The following is a 25,874-nucleotide window of genomic DNA, read 5'->3' on the forward strand; positions in this document are numbered from 1 at the left end:
ATTGGCAGGCATAAGCACATCTTGGAGCACATCATAAATCTTACATATCTTGTATTTGCCAATCAGCAAGGAAGTTTCAGATTGCTACTCAGAGAAACAAAAAATATCAGCTTCAAACAAAGCTGGGGTGAGGGAGGGACACGGGGAATGAATTACATTCTGCAACCTTAAGATAAAAGTTCTGGCAAGCAAGACAGTTCAACACTCTCAAGTGTTTTTTTTGACTAGCTTACATAGATGTTGTTAATTGTATTTCTTAGTTTTATTAATGATTAAACATAATTTTTGGTACCATCTAATTCCTTTCTATAGCATCACTAAACACTAATTATAATACTCCTGAATATAAACTTCCAGAAATGGTAAGATTTCCCCCATTTTGGTTGTTTAGAGAATTTCCTTGACTTTGCAAGTATTCTTTAAGTCTTCAGATCTATGAAGCCTGACACTTATCTGCATCCTCACCATAGAGCACACATTAAGTCTAGCAGTTGCCCATTGAACAGTTTAGCAATGTACTTACTGTGGATTAACAACTAGCAACTAAGACCTACAACTCTTAAAATTCAAAGAGCAAGTGATCCGAGTCCAACGAACAACTAGAGCAACTTCAGTGCTCCTACGCACATACTTACTGTTATTTATGTAGAAATAAGTATTCACAAGAGCAGCTGTAAAGCCCAGCAGAGCACCTTCAGTTTCATTTTATTGTTAGCTAAGCTCACAAGTCTTATTCACTTCTGTACAAAACTAATTAAAATCTTCCCTGATTAAAATCATTACTCACGGAAAGCAAACAATTTGTGGGTTGAGAAATCATCCAAATTTTGAATTCTACCAGTTTTGATATTCTAAAATGCAACAAAGCTGAAAGACATGTAAATATACAATTACGATCTTCTGAATACATCAAAACTTAAAGTTACGTTATGTTACAGCTTGAACCAGTTATGTCTCTTTACCTCTTAGAACAGCTGCAACAGAACACCATATGGTGAAGATATTGCTCAGCATATATATACTTACTGTGATCATGCCAATCTCATTTTATAAAAACTAAGCCACTTAAAACAGCAACATTCTCTGCACTTAGTTCTCACAGCAACTGTCTAGAAGTCTCTTTTGGACAAGAAAAGAGACTTATCTGCTTTGTATTTACCATACATCCTTGGTTTAATCTTTTACCACTACCAGACACACAACAACACATTTTCCTATTAAGAAAGCATTATTAGACTTAAAGTCTAATAGAAGTTCTGGCAAAATACAGGACACATTGCAAACATTTTCTCCCATTACAGAAGTCAGAACTTCTACTGTCACTACCTGCAAAGTCCTTTGCATAATGAAAATTACCTTCACCCAAGCTGTCCATAATTTGTGGGGGTACAGAGAAGTAAGTCTTCATCAACACAATCTCTTTTTTTAGAATACCAGACCACAACTCAAAAGGCTCAAGTACAACAACACCATAGAAGCATAACATGCTGACCAGTTTTAGCCAACAGGATCAACTCATCAGCTGAAGTCGTCATGCAGTAATTTTACTCTATATAACTAATACATTTACTGGGACTCTCACAAAGCTTACATTACTAGGAAAAAAAAGTATTCACATATTCTGAAATGCATTATTTACTTAATTCACTGTTTTGTAGTTCAATACAGGTTTGCGCAGTCACAATAACTCAAAGTCTCTTTAGTATTTTCTCTTTAGTATTGCTGCTGGGATATGACTAAATCCAATAAATCACAACTTTTCAGATTTTAAGGTCTAAGGACTTCAAAAATCCTGAATTTTATAGGACCTTCCTTTCCTGTACCCGCCCCCCCCCCCCCAACAAGCTTCAGTTCTAACAAAATACTGAATGTTTCTTCAGCACTTTGTATCCATACTGATTTGTAGCTGTTAAATTCGTTTTAAGGATACAAACTCAAAACACCTGCAGGCTTCATCTTTACAACTTTTTCTTTGTTCATGTATTTTATTACATATACGACCCTCCTTCCCAATCTCATTACTAATGTATCTTTTATTCTGTTTTCAGAATGCTGTTAGATGCAAGGGGAAATCAAAATGGGAAGAGCAGGGACACATTCAGAGAACATACAGCACTCTTCCCATTTTCCTAACTAAGAAAAAGTCTGAGTTTCTTAAATTACATTTGTTTTCCAATATCCACACTAACCCTGGTAGCCTAGCAAATGTATATATTCCTTGTAATATGCTGCTCTTTTCCCCTCCAAAGGCTTCCAAGACTTCCAAATGAATTCTTCCTGAATCAGCAGAATTTTTAATTTGCATGCATTAAATTGGTCTCTTTTTTCTTGCTGTTAAGTTCCAGTTTGACTTTGAGCCTGACCACCATATAACGATCACCATTAATTTCTGCTTTTTGACAAACACTGGCATTATAAAGCGATTATATTTTTTCCACTGCAAGTCACATGTATAACCTTATTTCTGTTGGCTCCACCATGGGATTTGATGATGGATTCAACCTCCATGTCTATGGCAGGATCCTCAAATAAAATGAGCTGTCATGTTAGAAAAGTCACAAACGTGCAAAGGAAGGAGATATTCCACAGAATTAAAAACTAGCTAACCAAAAAAAAACCCTCGATGTCAGGATTCCTTATATTTAAAGGGGATAAGAGTGTACTAGTGGAAAAATTACTTTTCCCTTTTTTTCCACTTCATGCATATAACTTGCTTTCTATACAGGATTGCAAGACAGTTGTAAATATGAACAGTTGTAAATATGAAACAATAAAATGATAATATTCAAGTGACAAATGCATTTTAGATACCTGATTTCTTCCTCTGCGTTTACCGTAATTCCTTCGCACAAGTGCTTTGTAATTTTCATTTTTCTTAGTCAAATAATAATATAATACACAGTCGGGAACATTCTAAAGTGAAAAAGCAAAAAAAAAGTTTCACTCCTACAAAAAAAATACATTTTTATTATTTAATTTAATGCTGAAAACTATTCAGTCCCTAGACTAAAATAAAACACTAGTATATTTGTTTGATCAGTAGAGAAGCGAAGTCATACACAAACGTAGCAACATAACCATGCATAAAATTAGACTGTGTTAAACACAGGTCTCCTATATTAATAATATCTCTCAGCTACCTCAGTCTGTGTGATTTAACATATAATAAACAATTCACAAACGCAAAAGCTTCTATTTATCATAATAGTCCTATGTATTCAAGATTCTGCTATAAGTTTTAAAAAAATCCTAACTCTCCATCACTTTTTACATCAGCTCTGTAAAGTCAGTTCTAAAGACTAAAAAAATCAGATCTAAAGACTAATTTAGCCAGCAGTAGGATCCCACTGACTTGAAAGGTGGAGGCAAAGTTTCTTAGAGGTAACACAGTGGCTCAGCAGAGCCAATTATGCCCTTATCTAACAAGTAAGATTGTTAAGCAGCTTACCTGCTTCAAAAAGAAAGTAAGATCAAAACTAAATGAAGTGTCATTTTCTTTTACTGCTGTCAATAGTGTCATTCCGCTAACTTTTGTTATATGTTTGCATGCACTGATGGTGTTACTGATCAAGCACTATGAAATTTTGTCAAAGCAATAATTTTTATGGAATTACACATTTTTTCCAAGAAGGTAAAATGATGCTGGAATAAATGACTTACATTTGGAAAGTTAGGGATCCCACCCTAGGCTCTACTTATATTAAAAAAGGTCTTACCTTTCGTTCCAGGTAGGAAGCAATTAGACCAAAGTTCTTGGGATGTTGGACAAACCTTTTACAAATCAGAAATTATTTAAGTTTAACAACATAATTCATGATCAAATAAGCAAAGCAGTCCTCTAAACAATCTGTGCCACCAGCACTCCCTCGATTTTGCAATTGAAATTAGTCTAAAAAGTCTAGTTTTCAAATTGAACAAATTTAGAACTAAGCACTTAAAATTAGCAATTAACTAATATAATGAGATTGTATACCTACGCTTCACATTTTTATCCTATCAGAAAACTAAGGCATTTTAAAGAATTTCTTATCTACAGACTAAATGGATGCAAGCCTACACAGTTCAAAAATATTTGGAGCAGTCTAAACCTTCTGCAACATTTCATTCATCCAACTAAGAACATTATCAAATATCACTGCACAAAACCTTCAGAATTTCTAATTTAACTGATGTTTACTGTGGGGTTAGGTGTTTAACTGTTATCTGCAATGCAATAAAAATAAGAGAGAAGAAAGCCCATTACTTTTCCTTAAAAATCTCTTTCTCATGGTCGGTCCAGACATTCATGAATTGTCTGTCTTTATAAACTTTCATGGGATCCTCCATCAGACCATTCATATTAATAAACTTCACTCGTCTTTGTTCTGCATCAAACATCATGGGAGGAATGACTGAGAGCTGACGCATTTGTTTTTCATTATTCTACAGGCAAAGAATAAAACAAAAAGTAAAGAATACAAGAAGTTGCTACTAATGTTTACATTTGTTGAATTACACAATGCTTTAAAGCTCCACCACAGTATACATTCACAGGTAGCTTCAAACATTTTTTCTATCTACTTCTTAACTCTTCTAGAAGCTGTCACTATCCCAATGAACAAAGCTAAAGGGAACAGGAGATAGTGTCATACTACGAAAAAATAAAATGGTGCAGGGCTTTAGAAACAAAATTTGCACACATTTCTTACAGCTGTAAAAAGAAAGTTGGTTGCAACACACCTGCAATGAAACAGACACGCAAGAAAAATCTAGGACAAATGCAATTAGGAAGCATGACCCATAAACGAGAAGTATTTCTAAGACCTACTTCAAGCCAAAGTTCACACAGACTCTCCCAAACCAGCCCAAAAAAGTTTCTCTTCCTCTCAAAAAACAAACCTTTTGAAAGAGACCTTTAATTGCCAGCCAGGAAAGGGATATTGAGTCATTTGTTATGCTTCTATAGCAAAGAATAGACAATAGCCTCACCTCCTGCTCAGAAAGTCCATCAATGATTTCAGAAATCTCATGTTCGCTTCTAGCAATAGTTGCTGAAAGTCCAGCCCCTCTTTGACCAACTCTAGAGTTAGGGGAAAACAGAAGTAGTAAGGATAAAGTGGAAAACAGCAATTATTTTCAGATTTGTGCATAACAATGACAGCCTCCAAAATTCTTAAAATGGTGTTACCTAACTAACCAAATTAGTTAGTTAGGACTGTTCTTTCTCAAGAAGTCTAAAGAGTACAAACTCTGCCATGTACTGTAATTTCCAGCAACTGCCCAGTTTTACAGGTGAATTTGCAAGGCTCTGCAAAATGTCATGCTTGAGTCAACATCAAAAAAGGATTACATTGCAAGCCGTTGACCAGCATGATTCCACTTACTATGAGAAACGTTCATACTAATGTTCATACGTTAATGAAGATCCTTAGGATGTGAACTGAAAATTGTGCTCAACACCATGAAATGTAGTGAACAATACACCTAATTACTTAATATGAATAAACATATTATCCATTATTTATAAAAATGCTTCAGCTTAATTTCAAAAAACTAAGAGATACTTTCTAAGTATGTTTCAAATCCATGGGAATACCTTTGAAATCGTTCTTGCTGTTCTCTTTGCTTCCGGATTTCTGGAAATTGTTTTTCATAGTACTCTCTTGTTTTGCTCTCCTTAGCTTTTCTGCGTGGATTATTTTCTATCCTGTCAACTTTTTTCTCCCATGCTTCCATCAGCTGATCATAACGTTGACAGATTTTCTGTTCCTGTTAAAATTCCGGAAGTAAACTTTTAACTAAACACAAATATACCAAGCGATCAGAACACCTAACGTAGGCATTTCATAGACAGATTTATATCCGGCAGCAGTGGCTTTACATTTTGAAGACAACATAAAACCAATTTTCAGCAGAGGGAAAAGTAAATGTAGATTTTGAGGATTATGCTCCTACATAAAAAAGACTAGGACCGTAAGAAGAAAAATACTTCATTACATTTTCATGGTAGAATTCAATGTTTAACCTTCAGCTATTCTTAATAATTGAAATATTCTTTTGGATACCACCCCCCAAAAAAGGTATGCCACTTGATATAGTGGTACGCAAGAGAAAGCATTAATTTAGTTAATGCTGATATCCAACATGCACACATTTGATTAAAAATGCTGTCAGACTTCAGAATCAGATCTGCCTCATTTTCTTTCAGATACTATAGCTACTATACAAGAAAAGCTCAGGGAGGGGCCAGGCATGACAGTTAAGGATTTTTCACCTTCTTTCTTCATATTCTAAGAAAAGAACAGGAAGGAAAGGAAAAAAATAAAGGTTTTTCCTTGTTTCAGATAACTAGCAAACTATGGTTATAAGCGTGCAGTTTATTTGCAAACAACTCAACATAATTTAAGACCTTATTTAACTAATCAATTGAATTTACATGACATTTGAGAAACTATATCAAGGATCCAGACAAACAAACAAAAAAAAGCAATCGTTTTACAAAAACATAGTAGTATTACCCGTTGTTTTCTTGCATGATTTCTTCTTTTAAAAAATAGTATTAACTTTTTCCTCATCACCTGGTTTCTAGAAAACAAAATTGGAAAAAAAAAGTGAACCACATAAGATTCAGGAACTTCAAATCTACTCAACAAAGCCCGCATAGATTTAAGATGCCAGATTGTTATTGTGAAAAATATTCCTAGATGTAGAAAAACAGGGAAAATTCCCAATGTAACAATCATTTAATTTATACTGTATTTTATCTAAGAGAAAAAATTCTCAAAGATGATTGAAATAAGCAAGAAAGACATAAAAGCTTCCAATTTCAAGCTAGGTTCTCTCCTAAAGATGTTAAAATGAGTAAATTTGGTAAAGTTCTTATACTTTGGAAAAGAAAAAGAAGCGTCGTTGCAACTCAATCCTAAAATCCTCAAAATTTGGTACTGTCTTAAAAAAAACCCTCTCAGTACTGCGGAACTGAGATATAGCTACATTTAAAGGAGAAGAATAAGAAGTACTTTTTTCTGATGAAAAGCATTTTAAAGTAGTATTTTTTCTGTACTTACAAAAAAATTATAAAATAGAATTAAATGTTATGACAGCAATATGCACATAACTCACTATTAATTTCTTCACATCTGAAACTAGCAGTTTATTTCTTCTTTTGTAAAAACCGGTAGTGCAGAAATCGATTTATTAAAAGAGTCTTATTAAGATAGTGTTGTTCTTTATACTGGTTTAAATTTGGTAATCATGCTATAGCAGTAGTATGTCATGTTTGTCTCAGAAACAGAGTTGCAGAGCAAGACATGAAAGTAAGCATTCGCAGTTATCATCCTAGAGAAGCCATGAAAAGGCTTCGGTCTTCATAGCTGTCCTCGTAGCAGAGCTGAGTGGGATTTCCTCAAAGCTAATTTGTAAGAAAAACGTACTTCTGCAGTAATTACAGCTCAGCAATTATTTTCACCAAAGTCTAGAGGCAATACATATTTTGAAAAGAAGTTGAATTTTGTTGCAATATTGATCATTATTTCAGTATTCTATAACATTGCTACAGAGCAAAATTAATATTGGCTTGGCATAACCACTTAAAAATTAAAGTTTTGTTCCATGTTATCAATGATTTTCCCATACAGGTAGTCTCTTTTATGAACATTTAAAGTTGGGCATAAATTAATTCAATTAAACACATTTAAAAATGAATCTATTAACAATTATTTTAGTTAATAATCAATACTTGCTTCAGTGAACTTAGAAGAACTAATTCAAATTTGAGAAGAGTTCTATATTAAAAAGAAAAGAAAAATTAATTTTCCTCCAAATTCACAGTTTTTACAGAAGACAACTAGTTTACTTCAAATCAGTAAATTGTTTGCCATAAATAACAAGTAAACATAGCATATAGTAACTCTGCTCACAGCCCATGACAGAAAATGAGTACATGGTAAAATCAATAAATAAACAAACTCCTCCTACCATTTACTGACAGCAATAACTTTTGAAAAGCTGACAAGGCATACCTAGGTCAAACATGGTATTTCAGGTTTTGAAAAAACACAAGTATTACTAATTTAAAAAAAAAGTTTACTTATTTTTGTCTTTAATTTACGATGGAAAGTCATTGTGTCCCATTGTCCGCAGTACATGTACCACATTCCTTGCAGCACTATTCTACAACATAGGAGTCTCAAGATTACATTAATTGGAAAGTTTTAAACACAGTTAAAGTGCACACATATCTGGAAACCATAGCAGTGAAAAACTGAGTGAAACTTTAAGTCCAGACTCCTTAAAATGGACAAGGACAAGATACTAAAGCACTTACGTTTTGATGTTTTCATGGTAGACCTTTGTGTCTGATGGTTGGTTGTAAAGTGGCTACAATTTTGGATTAGAAAGATACACTTAGTACTTTTCAACTTTTTAATTCTAAAGTATATGTATTATGTTTAACAATATTAAAACATTCTGCCTACAATGTACTCAAACTGAGATGCAGCAATCTGAAGTGACAATAAGTTTATGATACTCAAGACACAGATTTCATTATTTAAAATCAGATCGTAATAACTATGTATACAATAGTATTTAATTTTTGTCATATTTCAACCCTGTTCTCTCAAACAGATTCAAATCTATTTTTAAAAGCTATACTTACTTGCACAGCCAGTTCACTCAAGCCCCAATTCATGAGTGTATTTAAACACACACTAATATAAACTTGTGAAAATAAGATACAAGCTTAATTGCTATCAGTGTTCTTCAGTATTAAAGATGAAAGCAGGGATGAATGCAACTTTTACTTGAAATATGCTCTTAAAATGCCTTGTTTACAATTTCAGGAAGACAAAAAGATCATGTATATTTAATCTATACTCTCTCATGTATAGCTACACTACCTGATTCCAGTATTTAATACCCGAGACGTTCAAACAAGTTTTAGTCTGAGAAACGGACAGGCACAGGAGTTCAAAACTAATATAAAATATCAGGCACCAAGTGAAAAGGAAAAGAAGTCCAACCCCTCCCTCCCCAAACCAAAAGATTAAGTCACCCTATAATGTTCTTTTATACACAAACACAGAACTACATGTTTACCACAACAGAATTACAGACATGAAAGCTACACTGGCAACACAGAAAATAGAATAAAAAAAGACAACTTACCAGTTCAACTTTTGGACCAAGACCTTCAAAAATCTTGTGAGCTTCTTCTGTTTTTTTCTGTAAAAAAAGAAAAAAAAAAGGATTTTTTATATATATAGTGTCAGTAAATCCTCTGTAGTTAGGATGTCAGAAGTACAAGTGAACTCTTTCACTCAGTTCAACTGCTAAAGCCCTGTCTGACCGTATTATATCCTTCTTAACCTACTTCTGCAACGCTGCCTCAGCAAATCAAGAAACCTGTACCTGAATTCTACAGTTACTACAATGCTCTCTCAATTTAAAAACATGGAGATGAGAAAAACAACACTGACCTCCTCTATGATTCAAAAAGTACATGCAGTTAATAAATAATATAGCAAAAGTTACTAAGAAGAGGAAAGCTATTCAGAAAAAAATAATGAGTATAGCTCTGAAAAATGAAACTACAGACTAAAATTCTCCATTTGCAAAGTCTGGGATTGTGAATCAACATGTACATACACATACGAAGAACTATGCCAAAGATCTTCGTTCCCTCACACTACGTAAATGCTCCAAAGTAATTCCAAACTTCACGGAGGCAGCACTGGATAAGACAGTTGGCTTGCCCAAATTCATTTCAAGCCTGTACGATCTTCCAAAGCCCTTTGTCTGCAGACAAGGCTATCTGAAAAGATCCAGGATACTAGTTCAAATTTGCTTCTTTCTCACTAATAGCTGTACACACTAGGCCTAAGAGTAGATGCCTACAAACAAAAAATATAGGAGAAACTAATCCATAAAGCAGTTGTGATTAGAAAGCATTCTGCTAAGTTCTAACTTCTTTACATGTAATTTCAATCTTGAGATATTCTTTGGAACTCACAGCTGTACAAAATAATTATATATCAAGGCAATATTATACTATAACCCTGCTAGAATGGTTTGTTTGGTCTGAAAACATTTAAAACTGAACTCCAGCCTATTACTTGAATCAAATTTTAGCCAACTGTAGTTGAATATTAGAAGTAATTATCTTAAACTGTATGGTTTGAGGATGAAAGCTGCCAAGGGGACTGTCCTCTTGTACAACTGCAGAAGAAAAGATACCAAACCAGTACTGTGTACGCAAATGGCTTAGCATTTCTTTAATAATCATTTAAAATAAGACAGTAGGTACTGATGCGTGATATTTGTATTAACCCCCATTGATACTGCCATTCTACAGTAAATGTAATTCCTGATAATGAGAGCTCAAACCAACTGCTAAGTGGATTCACAAACACACCAAGCCTGGTACTTCCCTTGCTATATAGATTGCTATATGAAGAGCCACACAGAAGCAGCTAATAGATGAGTACATACTGACACATTACTCCATCTTGATTAATATAGAAACACTTTTCCCTATCTACTGGCACATACATAATGTGGAGAATGCAACAGTAACTTCAAAATTCTCTTGTATAAGCCACCTGCAAACAAGGTTAGTAGAGAAAGAGTTCCACAGCAGCCCATTAAGACTTTTTCAAATACAGCCTAATTTTGCCTGCTACCCACCATGAAACTCAGCTTAAGTCAGTCTTCTAAGGTGATTATATGATTTTAAGGCGGGTTTTCTCCTTCGGCTAATTTAATGATGGGTCTTCAGCCAAACTTGTTAGTATTTATGTGAGGAAAAAATAATTCAAAACAACTTTCTGAATACACACATTTATATAAATGATGTGTATGCATACACGCACACACATCAACACAGAGGTCTAGGGATGAGAGCCATAGATGCATTTCCCTAGAATGTTTGTAAGATAGAAGATCCTGCGATCAAGAATAAAGATGTTGTGCAGGAATCTTTCATTTACAAAATTCATTTACTTCTTTAAATGAAAGGAGGGTGGGGGCCAAAATGAATAAAATACAAGTAGTAAAAATTGCCCCACAGGAGTGAACTAATGAATTTTAGTACATTTGGTAAGACTCGCTACTACACTCATTCAATTGAAAAGCATGCTTACCCGATTTTCATCGTAAATAATTTGGACAATACTGCGGTGCTTCTGTTCCACTGGAGGAGGGGAGACAGGCCTCTCCGGCTCTGGAGGCTTAGCAGCTTCTTCTTCAAGTTGTTGCTAAGAAACGAGAGAAAGAAAATCAGCCATCCGCACCATGCTACCCTTACCAGTAATTAGTCACCAGATAAAATATGCATCCGATCAACGGCTCGCACTGCCTGTTATTTCTTTTTTTTTAACTGACAAGGTACGAATTGAATGGTTTTAATGCCCATGGGGATAGTAACAAGACCATTCTGTGCTACTGGTAAACCAAACCAGCTGTTTATTAGATTCACTTGCATTGAATCAGACTTGCTTCAGCTTGACACTTAAAGCCACTGTAGCATTGTATGTTATCACTATGTAACTTTAAACAAGAACTTGAACTTCAGAGAAAGCCTGCCTTCCCACAGAAGAAATAAGCCCCATACATGTTTGTCTACAATGTAGACACCTAAGTGTCATTATCACTGTTTTATTTTTTAAAAGATGCAAAAATCCTTCTAGCAAAACAGAAAACATCACTGAAAAATACTTTGCAGTAGGCACGAATCACTCCATGCGTACTGAAGTTCACAGATTGTTACAATATCAAGCAAGCAAAATGCCTCATTATAATTTTCCTAACTGTTATAACGATGTGGTTTGCTTTCACTTCAAATAAATACAGCTTAGTTACGTTTTCATTCTTTAACTGTAAATATCCTTCATTCATGCCTACCACAAACATACAATAAAGAACGTTTGATGAACGTTTGATCAGTACTGGCTGGGGTGTGCTATACTCTTGCGTAAGAATTCAAAAGCTAATATTTTTTTGCAGAATGCCATAATAAGCAGGCTTAGTTATTGAAAACAACAGCAACTTTGTAATTCTTTAAGTCCAGTAAGAGTACAAACGTGCCCAAATGTACTTTCACAGATGATATGCATAATCAAAAGTACTTGCTGATTTTGTGGAAAATTTAGCAAGCAAGCAAACAAAAATATCCAGCACCCTTAACACAGTCAGGTAGTTAGTGAAATCCTTTTTTGTTTTTCTACTGAAAGTCATTTTACAGGTCATTAAAATTCAGAAGTAATTAAATGCTTCCAGACCATAAAAATATATGGCTCTAAACAGTTGTATATTTGTTACCCTGGACCTACAGGTTACAAATCGTACAGCATAACTATCATTTCCTACAGAGTTCCCACTAACAAGACTTAAAGCTGGCGCTACTCCTATCAGGATCTTTGAAAGTCAGAAAAAGAGAACAAGGACTTTGTTTTAGTCAGCGAGTATCAGATGCCTAGATTGCAGAGTGGTTTTAGTTAGCCACAACATCTACAGGGAAGGCAACAAATACTGCCAACAAACATTGCCTTTGCACCCACTGGCTGAAGTGCAGTTCTGTGTCGTGAGGCATAGCCAGGACCATACTAAGAAGTGCTATTTCTCCCTTTATTTCTCTGCTCTGTTTACTTATACTCCTCCTACTACACTTTCCCTGAAGGTGACCTTTGCTCCAGACATTAGGGTTTCTTGCCCTTGTGAAAGATGATTGAGGGACTTTTGTACAAGCACTGGTTTTGGAGAGGCAAGCAAGAGATTATCCCCTTGCACAGAAGCGTGAAAGAAGAAAGACAATAGCCATCCCCTAAACAGTAGTCATCTTTAAAGCCGAAATTACAGTCACAGCACCCTTGTTTCCCTAGTCATCTAACAAGAGTTTAAAATATAAAGCCATCTGTTTCTGGTGTTCCTACTTGGCTCACATTTTCAAAAAAGTTTAAAACTATATCACTCCCAATCTATTTAAATGTTCTAGCAAAACCACATACACAACCTTCCCTTTTTAACTGGTTCATTTGGTTCATGTAACCAAAAAATTCACCACCACAAGAAGCTTTTCCACACCTTTTTCACTGACAGATAACAACAGTAGCGTCTGCTATACTTACTTGCTTTTTCTTCAGTTTAAGGATTTGCTGTTCAACTTTCGCAATTTCACGATCTACACGGTCCATGCTCTGTATCAGTTCTTCCTTCGACAGCTTTGAAGGCGAAGCATTCTGGTCCTCCCCACAAGGCTGACCAGAAATTGGAGATGATGGTCCCTCATGCTTTCCTCCAAAAGCAGGGTCCTTTCATGGGGACAGGAGACAGGGCAGAATTGAACAAAATCAGTCATATTAATAACGTGCAAATGAGTGTTCAGTAACCACACTAGCATGCATGAATTAAACAAGAATTTCCAGTTATCTATAGCTTAGGTAGCTCCTTAACAGAGAGAAAGTTTAAGACCTTCAGTTTATCAGTGCTCTAAATATCTTAGAATTAACTGACATCCCATATATGACACTACAATTTCAAAGTCTACCTTTAAAAATAATTAACAGCACATTTCAATATTTATCATGAAAAGAAGACCAAAACATCTCCCTTTCAATATACAATATATCTTCAAAAATGTAAATAGTAACTTTTATTTTTAAATATAGGGTTGAGAGCTAATCCTCAATACTCTGCACACATGCTGATGAGAATATTCTTCAACATAACTGCGACTAGCCTGTCAAGAGTACATTCTGGGTTATTTGCATTCTCTCAGAGTGATGACTTCAAAGACTTTTCTTTTTCATCATGTTTTTATTTGTCTGTTTCCAAAAGATATTAGAACATGGAATATGTTGAAATATGTCAGCACTGTTGTACCTTGTTTTTGTTTATGCCCTTAGAATATCGTGCTCCACAACTACCTAGCTGGCAAATGCTAGCTCAGTAAATACATTCCTCCATCAAGCCAAATTTGACTAAAATATTGTGTCCCAATACCACTTCTCAAGAGAGCACTGGGCTACGTTTCTAAATTGAGACAGCAAATTTCTATATGTAGCGCCTGCATAAAAATTCAGTTACATGCAAGCATGTTAACATTGCATACCTTAATTTGGTTTCTCCAACAGCCCCCTTTGCTCTTATCTTTGTTACGCAGTACAGCAAGTTACTAAGAATCACATGCTATCATAATTTTGTTTTATTTCACATATAGTTTACTTACACAATAGAAGGAATAGTAAAGACAAGGCAATATAAGTATTCTACTTTAAAAATGTGATGCCTACTAGCTTTTGAATCCGTATGGTAGATTTTTTCTTTAATGTCATGCCCACTGCACTCCACCTTTTTGGCACGTAGGCCTGTCCGCTTAGGTGAGTGCACGAGAGAAGAGATTCCGTATTAATTTAAGATACATTTATATCTACAATAGAAAATATCCACAGCAAACTAGACTTATCCTTATTGCCCTAGATTTATCCAAAATGAGACAGTGACAGATATAATTAGCATTATATAAATTAGCAGATTCATTTCTGATGCTTAAAAGGGAGAGGAGGGATATATTTTGACTGTTTGGTACAATTATTCATTAAAGAAAAACACGGACTTTTTATGAATGAGTAACACCCCAAATCATGACTACAGTTTGTGGTAACATGCAAAATTTGTAAGACTGAACATAAGGAAATGTAAAATTTACCTAAGAAAAAAAAAATTGATTAGCTCACCACAAGACAGGAAGTTACACCTTCAGTATTATAACAGAAAATGCCTTCACCTTCTTAATATCTGCAGATCTCAACCCTTCCTGCAGAGGATGTACTAAAGGCAAGACAGTAGCTGCACTGACACGCTGAAAATGGGAATCAGAAACTTGTTCGAGACGTGGTCGCTTAGATTCCAGTGAATCATGATCTGTCTGAGATGGACCTGGATGAAACTGCTGTTCATATCCAGTTCTTCTTTCCTGAGGCCTAGTATACAGAGAAATAAACTATTAAAATATGCACGTTCCACACTGTAAAACCATTTTCTGTTCATCAACTCTTTCCAAATATACATTAAATGCAATTTAGCAAAACTCCTTCTAATCAGTGAGGCAGACAAACGCTTTTAAGTATGATCTTCAAAAATATAACTGTAAACCTCAGATATAGCCAAAATAAACTGCTAGCACTCACACAGCATATGAATTTACTCCTAGCGGATATGTAATGTAATATTACAGTACATTTGAACATTCACCAATATTGACTGTAAAGTAACCTATTTTACTGAGAAGTAGGATATTACCAATCTGACACTAAATGACAACAATTCACTGTAGTTGTCCACTGTACTTCTCCTCAGTTAACCTACTGGACCCAGATCAGTTGCATCTATTTAGACAGAGACAGGAATGGTACACCAGACCAAAAGAAAGGGTACTTCAAAAAAACAGTAAGATGTCATGTGTCTTGCTAAAGTAGGGTAGTCATCTGTGCTTAAAAGTCACATTTCTGTCTTCTACAATTCTCACAACTCAAATACCCAAATAGCTCCATTGTTTTTTTTTCTTACCCAGACACAAAAATACTACCTGTAGAACATGCAAACCTAGGAATTTTTTCCCAGTGTGATCTAGGAAATACGACAAGTAATATTCACACTGTAACGATTTTTGCATTTGTTGCCTCAATTTTGTTGAGATTAAATTATCCAAAGATAGAAACTCTACGCACTTTTAGCCTAAACATTAAGAAGTTTGCAGTATGCAATAGGGTCCTAGAAGCTTTCTGTGGGGAGAGTGAAACAAACTGTGCTTTCTTGACTTGTTTCCTTTCTGTGAAACAAACATGCAGTTAAAGCAAAGGACTAAGGAATTACAAAGCAGATTAATACCAGGCAGTCCTACAACAATCAAATTCCAGTGTTCAGTGATGGAGCACTGATTAATCATGTCAAATACAGAGGCAAAAATAGTGAAACCCAAAAACCTTTCTATTCAAAAGTTAAAATTAGACTTTACAGAAAACACAGACTCATAAAAGATTCTTCTTCACATATTAAAAAACGAAACAGTATCCTAACCTGTCAGAGCCTGGGTGAAATTCGGAAAGCAAAGAAGGCCGGCGCCGAAGTTGCTGCTGCTGTTGCTGCTGCTGCTGCAAGAGCTGGGTTGCCTGACTGACTTCCAAGTGAGACGAACGATAATCGGGAACTGCAAATTCCTAAGTGAAACACAGTTCAGGTGTTAACAGAAACAAAAGGTACAGAAGACAGGATCAGAAGTGTCTGGTGTCATGAAATGATCATTTCTCAAGCTGTTAAAAACACACCAAGACAGATCATCAGCGCTGATGGATAAGGGAAGAGAAACTGACATTCTCTACCTGGACTTGTGCAAAGCATTTGACACTGTCCCACATGACATCCTTGTCTCTAAATTGGAGTGGCATCCTTGTCTCTAAATTGGAGTGGACAGACCACCCAGTGGATAAGGAATTGGCTGGATGGTCAGACCCAACAGTTCAATGTCCAAGTGGAGACCAGTGATGAGTGGTGATCCTCAGGGGCTGATAATGGGTTCAGTGCTGTTTAACGTCTTTGTCATTGACATGGACAGTGGGATTGGCTGCAGTTGGAAGGTCCCTTCCAACCCAAAACATTCTATGAATAAATGCTTGGTAAAAACGACCAAACAGGAGATTCTTAGAACTCTATTCCCCTAATTGTGGCTAGCAGAACACAATTGCCTGGAAGCACTACAACAGCTGCTTCAGAAAAAGCTTGGGGTGTACAGTTTTGTACATTTCAGATTCACATTCTCCACCTTGCACACAGATTTTATCAAGTACTGCATCAGCTTATAGAAAATCTAGCCCAATACTCCTTAAAGGACAGGAAGGTAACTACAGGTTTACTTCTTACCTTCTCGGAACATTCCTAGGCCTGATAGGAAATTAATTCCACATACAAATTTAGTGCCCACAAATGTTCTAAGAGCCCACCCTCTCTAGGGATTTGTGACACTCAGAACTCTGCATTCATATTAAACGCATAGTGACTGTAGACAGACTATTCGCATAGTCTTGGAAAATTATTGCTATCAATGCACATAGACTCAGCCACACTTACACTGAACACATTTAGTATGATGATTAAACATATTATATTAAAGCAAAGCTAAAACAAAAGTTTACAAATACAATCTCTAATGAACTTATTCAAACTAGGAAAAACCAATGATAAAAAAATGAATTTTATATTAATTCTTCACAATATTAATTCTTCACGATAAAGAATTACAAAACTCAGTTTTCTGTCAAAAAAGTCAAAGAGGTGTTACTTATATAAACTTGAAAAAATAAAATCCAGTGCTTTTAGCAAAAAAGATGGAGGGGAGGCAGGGAAGACAATTATTTATCTAAACAACACGAGCAGCAGGTCTCCTCAGCAGCCAAAACACTTCCTTTGCCACTTCAATATTTTTTTTTGTTTTTACATTTCATTTTTCAACATTAAAGATGAGAAGAAGAAAGAATCAAAAAGATTTAACATATTGAGAAGACAAGAGCATCAACATACAGTCTTTAAGACAGGCTAATTTTTTTTTAAAAGTATCTAGCTATTTTTATTAGATTCACAAATATTAAGTAATAGGAAATACTGTCAAGACAACAAGCTATAGGGTTTTATTTAGGGTACCTTCACAATTTTATAGAGTATTTTTTAATACTAGTCTATGTAAAAAGAAATAAGGGGAGGGAAAGAAAAAAGAACAAGCAAAAACTGAACTTTAAAAAGCCAAAATTGCAGTCAAGGATTTTAGTAATTTCAGCTACAGCACTGCAGGAAGGCATAATTCAACAGGTAATTATATCCTTTCAAGTTAATACTTAGGAAGGAGCCAGGGAGCAGTACATTACTACCGATTATACTTTCCAGAAGTTACACCATAGTCAGACCCTCATTTAAAGAGGAATATACTTGAATAAGTGCACCCATCAGCCTTGATGCAAGAGCCAAACTTCAAGGGTACAAACAACATTGTTCATGTGAAAACAGAGCAGATGCAGACCAATATGCCCAGGTGAAACTGACTGGGGAAATCTGTGTAACAACTTGTATTATAGTGGTAAAAAAAAATCCCATTTGGCACAGCAAACATCTGAATTACACTCTTGATAAAAATTGTAACCCTAATGACTGCTTACCTGCTGGTGTCGGGTGCTAGGGAAGGTGTACTGGACAGAGTGAGTAGGATAACGACTCTGTTCTGTGCTGAATGCTCCTTGGTTAGGAGGGTAGCCTGAACTTGACATTATCAGAGAAGAAGTCTTCACAAAGCTGTGAGATCAAGACCAGCAAGCAATCATGTTTCTAGGAAACCGCCTAAAGGAAAAAAGATCACTGATAAGCACTGAAGTACCAGATGTACTCACAATACATTACAGCCATAGTCACCTAAGCAAAACAACCATTACCAGTAAAAGCTTTTCCTGATGTATTTATTTAATAGGTTACTCTAGTCTGAAACATGTTAACAGGTCTTAAATGGGCTCAAAACCAGATATGTCAGCATTGTCCACACAAAGATTTGAGTATTACATTGTCAGAAAACATCGTTTTACCAGTTACCAGTTGAATTAATAGGATTTTAAAAGAAAAGTAGGTCACTTAAATAGGTGTTAAAGAGGTTATAATAGTCTATAGATGGACTCACAATTTACAGTAAGTTTCTTTAGCACAACATGAAGTTCACTTTCGTTTCTTCTACAGTTTTTGGACTCTATGAACTCTTTCCTACTTTCAGGTAGTCTTAGGGTTGCTTGACTCGATGCCGCCTACAGTTCATTAAACCACAATGCATTAGTCAGGCCATACAATATTACCACCATCTAACAGCAACTTGACAAAGACAGTTCTTAGTAAAAAAGGAACTAAGAGGAAAAAACACTAGCACAATTGACAGCATACTTCTTCTTATAGGGATGCCAGCAACTGAATATACTATGAAACCTTAAAACAATCCTGCTCAGTTGACATTCAACGAATGATTTGCCTCTATTGCGTTCTCAGCTGCAGATTAACAGTGGACACTTAAATGTATACTGATCTGAGGAAGATTTAAACACTGAAAAAAGCATTCACTAACAAAGTCCAAACATCTATGAAGCTCTGTATATAGATTCAGCTGCCAAAACCATCTGCTGAAGACCAGAAGACAGCTACCTACACACTATGTCCACCAGTGCTTTGAGCACTTTGCTATGCAAGTGACCAATGGCTCTAACTAAGAGTGAGATTTTTGTTTTATTTGTTTTTTTAAAGCACAGTATGGTTCTCTCTGATAGCCCAGAAGAGGCAGCCCCTGGAGTCTATGTATTAACTACAGAATTCTATCAGACCTGCAGCAACCTCTGGTCCATCTCTGGTCTCCGCCTCTGGTCCAGAGCCTGGCAGACACACCAGGCCTTCAAATAAAGTACCTGCTGATCCCTGCCTAGGTAGCTTCATTTCTAAGTGTATTCGATTGCAACCTTTCACAAACACCACATGTAAAGTTACACTTCTGAACTGCATTTTCCATTAACAGTCAATAGACAAAATCAGCTCAGGGAAGGATCAGACACAGAAAGCTATACAAAGAAGTCTTAAAGTTTATCTAACATATTTTGTCACTTCTGTCCTGAGAAGTTTCTTTTCCACCTAAGAAACAGTTTTATAGATTGGATTATCAGAATAACGAGACAAATTTAGATTTACTTGTTTTTCAGATATTAGATTTCATAGATTATAATTTTTAGCCTGATTTTCAGGCATGAAGAATTAAAGAAAAGCCTACAGCTTTGCTTTCAAAGCTATACTACAAATCACTAGTTGCGTGCTTTATAGTACTTCTACATCTCATACTGTACCTGTAATTCATGTCCGAGTGACAAGTTCTAATATAAAGAATTATTCATCGTTAACATTTACTATTCTTCACTGCATTCACTAGAGTACATCTTTACAAACTATGTGATGGTCTAATAGATCTGAGTTGTATGTACTCCATTTAATAAGAAACCTCAGCAAGCAAGCAATTTTAGGTAATATATCGTGCTACATAGCTGCAAGCTACCTGAACACTCATTCTGAGTGTTCACTATTCCTGAGTCCAAGCTACAGCAAAAAGAAAACGTCTGATTTTTCTCTCTCAATTTCCATGTAAGTCCACATAAAATTTTGGCATACAGTTAATTGCCAGCTTGATCAAATGTTTGCTAATGTGATAACCACTCCCATCAAAGGCTGGAGAACATTTTATTATTAAATGAGTAACTGGGTCCAGGGTAGAAGGATACTCAATTTCAGTTTACAGGAGTACAAATCTTAGTTTAATGAACTGTTGATGCCTTAACTTGTACTGTCTCTCCAGCCTTGTATTGTCATATGCAGTCTTCATAAATACGTGGAAGATGTCCAACTGAATTTGATATCATATTTATGCTTGATACACTGAAAAAACTTCAGCGAGGAATACAGACAGTAATACTGTATCTGATCAAAGCTCCTTTAGCCCCATAAGCTGTAACCGACAATGATTGGTAGCAGGCATTTAGGGTAAAATATAAAAGAGGAAAGGCAAGCACACAGCAGTACTTTCCCAATAAATTCTCCAGCCTTTTAGCAACTCGTGATTCTGGGACCTCTGGAGCTGGAGCCCTTCTGTTTCACATTTCTTAGTTGCTTTCTCTTCCATCGGTTTGTCCAGCTGTTTTCTGAACCAGACTAAGTTCTCAGCATTCACAACTGCTCTTAGCACTTCTACAGCTTAGTGACATTTCACATGAGAAACCACCAGCTTTTGTTTGCTTTGGACCTGCTACCTTCATTTGCTATCTCCAGTTTTGGCATTGGAACAGACCAAACATCTCATTCCTTATTTTTTTTTTCCACTGCACATGTGATTCCACAGAATTCTTTCATATCCCTTTAGTCCTATCTATTCCACACTGATCCCCTAGTCTGCTTAGTTGTTCCTTGTCAACCCACTTCCAAATCTTCTCTATTTCTGGGGCGCCCACGCTGAGGCACAGGGAGCCAGAAACATTCTGGGAGAGCACCAGTAAATACTCATCCTGTTCCTCTCCTCTTCCCTGGCATGCTGGCAAGTCAGGCAGATCTGAGGAATCCGGAGACGCAGAGGATCAGAGGAACAGCCATTTGAAAATAACACATAAATATAGGCCAACTACTACACGATTCAAGGTCCTTTCTAGTTCATCTCTGTCACGTTGCATCTTCTTTTCTCTATGTTCAGTCAAACCAGCAAGTTGATCATTAACCCAGGTGCTGAAAGTTCAGTCCACGCTCACTTGTATGATGCTGCAAAGGTTTTTTCTCCATTCACAACAGCTTCAGTGTGCAGGTTGCTACGTCTGTGTTACAATTGTTAGTCTTGAAATCACACCTGCCCATGGCTAGGAAATCATAGATCCTGGACAGTGGTGATGCAGACACCTGAAATCCCTCTGCTTATCTAGGGAATAAGTTTTACCCAGGGAAGGAGGAAGGAAAGAGTGATTCAGCCGGGTCATTGCAAGTATCACTCAAATTCTTCATGCAGTATTCAGCCCTAGCCAAAATTTATACTTGTACACCTGCCATAAATTTTAACAGCTCAGAATTTCTTAGAAACAATTTAAAACCTTAAAGCTTGACTAGCAAACATCTTTAAACCAAGAGTGCCCCAACGTTCATCTTCCACATTCCATGACCCTGGCAACCCCAAAAGTGATCCCTGGGGATCACCAAGACAAAGATGTCAAAATTTGCAAACTGCATGGACCCAAACTACAGATTCTTACTTCCCTGTGATTGTGCTTGAGAATAACTAAGTCAAACTGTAGTAACAACAGAAATAAATATTAAAATAGCCAACTTTACTGGAAATAATATAATTTTAGATTAATAAGATCCTTTTTTAAGGCAGTTAAAAACAAAAGGAAGTGATAAAAAATAACATATGTGCACTTGCATATTTCTTGAATTTTTAAATATCACCACTCATCCAGCAGCAAAGAGAGGTCCTAACCGTCTCTCCAGATTCTGTACTAGAAGTGGAAAAAGCAGAAAGAAGAGGGACAGGAGCGGGACACAACACACAAGCATGAATGTCCTTCATCCATCCAACCACACTAATGCAAGCCCCACATCTCATAACCTATTCAGTCTATGCAATACACATGAAAACATTTAGTCTAATGGCCTTCTGAGAACTGGGAGAATGACCACATTTGGAGCACCATAACCTCAAACAAACAAACAAAAAAAATCTACCAACAGCAGAAAGCAACAGAAACACAATTAGAGGCTATAATTGTGGTCAATGAGAGGTGGAAGTGAAGAAAAAAAGGAAAGATGAAGCTGTAAGTGGGGGGGTGCCTTATCCCCCACCCTCAGCCACACGGGAAGGCACTGATAAGACAGGAGGAAGAGAGCAGGGCGTAACAGCAGAGGAGGCACGTGGCTACACACTGGCACTGCAAAGGTGCAGCAGGAGCTAAAGGATGGGGATCCTGTACAAGATCTCACTCCTTTTAGGACACGAATGACATTGTGGTACAAGAGCATGTAAAATGACGCTGAAATGCAACATTCCTCTCCCCTCTAAACCTCCTATTCTTGTCACAGGCATTCAGACGTGCCTGCACGCTCTCCTAATTTGACCTCTTTACATGCCCTGCAGATCCCATCTTATCTGCTGATCTCTTGGTATGAGCATATTTACATTCTGTCATATGCAGGGGGGTGGCGGTGCTGGCATTTGCCTGTAGAATTACCACCACCATTCTGCTTATCTCTGCTTTATTACCCAACTCTGCAGCTGTGGATGCATGCACTTGACTTCAACTCCGTAGGTGCAGGCACCCTCCAACCTCACACGTAGCAGCATCTGCCTCTCCCTCCAGCATTTGCTTACGTGCATCCGGCAGACAGAATATTCTCCATCAATCTATTTCTTGGTCAGGGAGGGTAATGCCACCTTCCTGCTGTCACTTCTCCATGTTCCATACGTTCAGATTACATTTAAATATGGCAGTCTTCTTGCATCAAATTATAACTGTGTGTAGAGACTGTAAACAATCTCATCCAGGCTTTCCTCACCACTGTTTCTTTTTGTTCATCATGACAAACCTTGTCTTCCTCTACTCAGATGCGACCAGGATCTCCCTGTACAGCTCACTGCTATCAGCTCTCGCTGCCTCTCCGATCCTTCCACCAGTTCCTGCTCCCACGCCAGACCAGAGGCTGCTCATTTTCATTTTTAGCATCCTTGGCAAACTACGACACAAGAAATCAGCTTCCATTTCTGCTCACTCAATGAAGACAAGACTGTTTTTTCAGACCAGTATTTTCATACCATCTTCTCATGTTCTTCTGCAGATCTCGGAGCTTTCTCATATAAACATTTATAAGAACTGTTACAGACTTTGGAATTCTGCCTTAAATGTCTGACAAAGATAAAGTTAGGTCACGAATTCTTTCATACAGCTGCCAACCATGCTGGCCGATCGTCTGTCTCACTGAATACAGACAATCAGAAGGGGCAGAAATAAGTATTTTTTATTCTCTGCTTCATAACTCAATCCATTCTTCTCCTACAGTGTCCCAGGTCATGACTGACATTCCCGGACTCTGTGGTAAATCATACAAGGGATGGGGAAACCCTGTAGTGTTAAATGGATAATATTAAAAAAAAATACAGGGGAACTTGGAGTAAAGAGCCAAAAAAGAAAATGCTGGGTCTGAAGATACCTAGATGAGAAAAAGCAGTGATAAGTTTCAGGAGGTGGGAAGACACGCTTAGTCCTGCGATAATTCAAGCTCCTCAGACAAGGAAACGATTGTTTATTTCTAAATGTACGACGTTTGTCTCTTTGGCCAGCTCAAACTACTGAAAAGACCCGATTCAAACTTTCCCTTAAAAGCTACCGTTCACACTTACATTTTCATATGCAGAGAATATTGAGTAAGTTACAAATCATTTAGAAGCGGATATTACAAGAGCAACAGTCATAGCTTCATTTCAGATCTGGTTCCAAGAGGCAATACTAATTTGAACAGCATCTCCTGATCTGCAGGTCTCAAAATGCTTCAGAAAGACACGTAAGTACGCGCTATCCTCAGCATGCACATGGGAAAATGAGTCACTGAAAGGTTAAGAAATCTATCAAAGGCTACCCAGGAAATAGTCAGCGACCGAATCAGAACTAAGACTCAAGTCCCCAAGCCCCAGCTTGTGGATCCATGGCGTTTTAAGCCGGCAAAAGCCAGTGCTGCCACAGAGAAAAGCAGTTCTTCCCTTGGGAAAACATGGCAGGTTAAAAGCAGGAACTATTTTTAGCAGGCCAGGTCCCCAAAACACTCAACTTGTGGCCACCCAAGTGTGTGCAGCAGCAGAGGGAAGCGGTCAGAGGGCAGAATCGCCCCTCGCAGGGTTACCCCGTCTACCACTCGCACGCTCGGCGCCGTGGGGAAAGACCAGGTGCAGGGGTGGGTTCTGGTTTTCTCCACATGCACAGAACAAGCCAGAACTCCTGCATTTAGGGTAATTTTTGTGCCATCTTGAAGCCTTTAACCAACATTTGCTAATTAAATTTCACATCCTTTGCGGGGATTTTCCTCATCTTGTTTTTGAGCAAACTACGTGATATAAAGAGTGCAAAGAGTTAGATTACAGTTAAAGAAGGCTTAAATCAAGTTGTTTTCTAAAAATAAATAAATCAGCAGCCTCAGTAAATCAAGCTCTGATGCAACCAGCCTATAACAAAACAAAGAAGGCTCGGCCTTAGGCGGGGGGTGGCCTACAACCCATCACTAAGTTAAGTCGGGGATATTTATTAAAATTTCACTCCAGCATAAAATGAAACTTCCAGTGAAGAGACTGCTTCAGCAGTGGTTAGAAAGGTTTTATCCGAAGCATGATAATAATACCCGTGAATAATCCGTTCTGTGATTTCACTTCATAAAAAGTGAGTATTACGAGGGAAAACAAAACCCCAAAACAGGCTGTACTGAACAACCAACCTATTAAAGCAAACAACAAGAAGAGATTTCATGAACTAAACAGACCTGTGTTCGTACCTTCAAGTCAGTGAACGCTCCAACTCACAGACAATAACACAAAATCACAAGTTGAGAATCACACAAGTAAGCCCTTCAAATACCCTGCTGGATGTGCAAAACAAACCTTCCTAGTATTTTTATTTTGTCAGATAATCATAAGTCTGTTTAAGCACTTGTCCAAAAACATCAAATTTGCATGTCGGGGATATACAAGAGAAAACTAACACGCACATTTTCAACAGATTTCTAAAACAGTGGAGTATGTCCAACCTCCATATAAAAAAGCTATTTGATCAACCAATAGATACAGTAAAAGGGTAAATTTTACTTACCATCTAAAACCTAACTGCTCGGCACACTAACAGAACAGTCAGAAGCTAGGACTGACTTAGCAGCCTCGGCCTCAACTAAAAAAAGCACCAGACATTTCAAGAGCAGGTATTAGTCCCTCAGTCACGGCCTTAATGCCCCGCTATGAGCACAGTCATAAGACAGTTATTCAGAAAAACAACAGTGAAAAGAGTTAGTGACAAAGAAAAATGTTTGGGTTAGACCTGATGATCTCAGAGACCTTTTCCAACCTTTTTGATGCCATGGTCTATGTTAACCCTTCAGGTCTAACTACACAACGTTCTGCAAAGTAACGGGATGGAACGCTAAGGGAGAAAACCAGCCAAAGGACAGGACTGGACAACCCTCAAACGTAACGGATTTTCACTCAAGAACCTTCCAGAAGGCTGACACTTGAGCAGATGTATGATAAATTTGTGCTTTACAACAAGAATTGAAGGAAT

General features: G+C 36.9%; 1 protein-coding gene across 9 annotated transcripts in view; it reads right to left on the reverse strand.

The window, feature by feature from the left end:
* Positions 1-25,874, reverse strand: part of NCOR1 (nuclear receptor corepressor 1) — a 66,571-nt gene that overhangs the window by 33,625 nt on the left and 7,072 nt on the right. For 6 of the 9 annotated variants that reach the window (XM_040532763.1, XM_040532762.1, XM_040532760.1 and 3 more), the window contains exons 2-14: positions 18,180-18,357; positions 16,054-16,193; positions 14,762-14,957; positions 13,104-13,286; positions 11,121-11,234; positions 9,148-9,204; positions 8,306-8,358; positions 6,498-6,564; positions 5,576-5,748; positions 4,969-5,059; positions 4,244-4,422; positions 3,717-3,771; positions 2,812-2,913 (exon numbers count right to left, since the gene is read on the reverse strand). In XM_040532763.1, the coding sequence (XP_040388697.1) occupies positions 2,812-2,913; positions 3,717-3,771; positions 4,244-4,422; positions 4,969-5,059; positions 5,576-5,748; positions 6,498-6,564; positions 8,306-8,358; positions 9,148-9,204; positions 11,121-11,234; positions 13,104-13,286; positions 14,762-14,957; positions 16,054-16,193; positions 18,180-18,287 (1,518 nt within the window). In that variant the 5' untranslated portion in view covers positions 18,288-18,357. Of the gene's footprint in view, positions 1-2,811; positions 2,914-3,716; positions 3,772-4,243; positions 4,423-4,968; positions 5,060-5,575; positions 5,749-6,497; positions 6,565-8,305; positions 8,359-9,147; positions 9,205-11,120; positions 11,235-13,103; positions 13,287-14,761; positions 14,958-16,053; positions 16,194-18,179; positions 18,358-18,688; positions 18,810-25,661; positions 25,748-25,874 lie in introns of those variants that run through there. The other 3 variants (XM_040532757.1, XM_040532758.1, XM_040532759.1) reach the window with 2 other exon arrangements.

This window comes from Cygnus olor, chromosome 20 (genome assembly GCF_009769625.2).
Source record: "Cygnus olor isolate bCygOlo1 chromosome 20, bCygOlo1.pri.v2, whole genome shotgun sequence".
In the NCBI taxonomy this organism is placed as follows: domain Eukaryota; kingdom Metazoa; phylum Chordata; class Aves; order Anseriformes; family Anatidae; genus Cygnus; species Cygnus olor.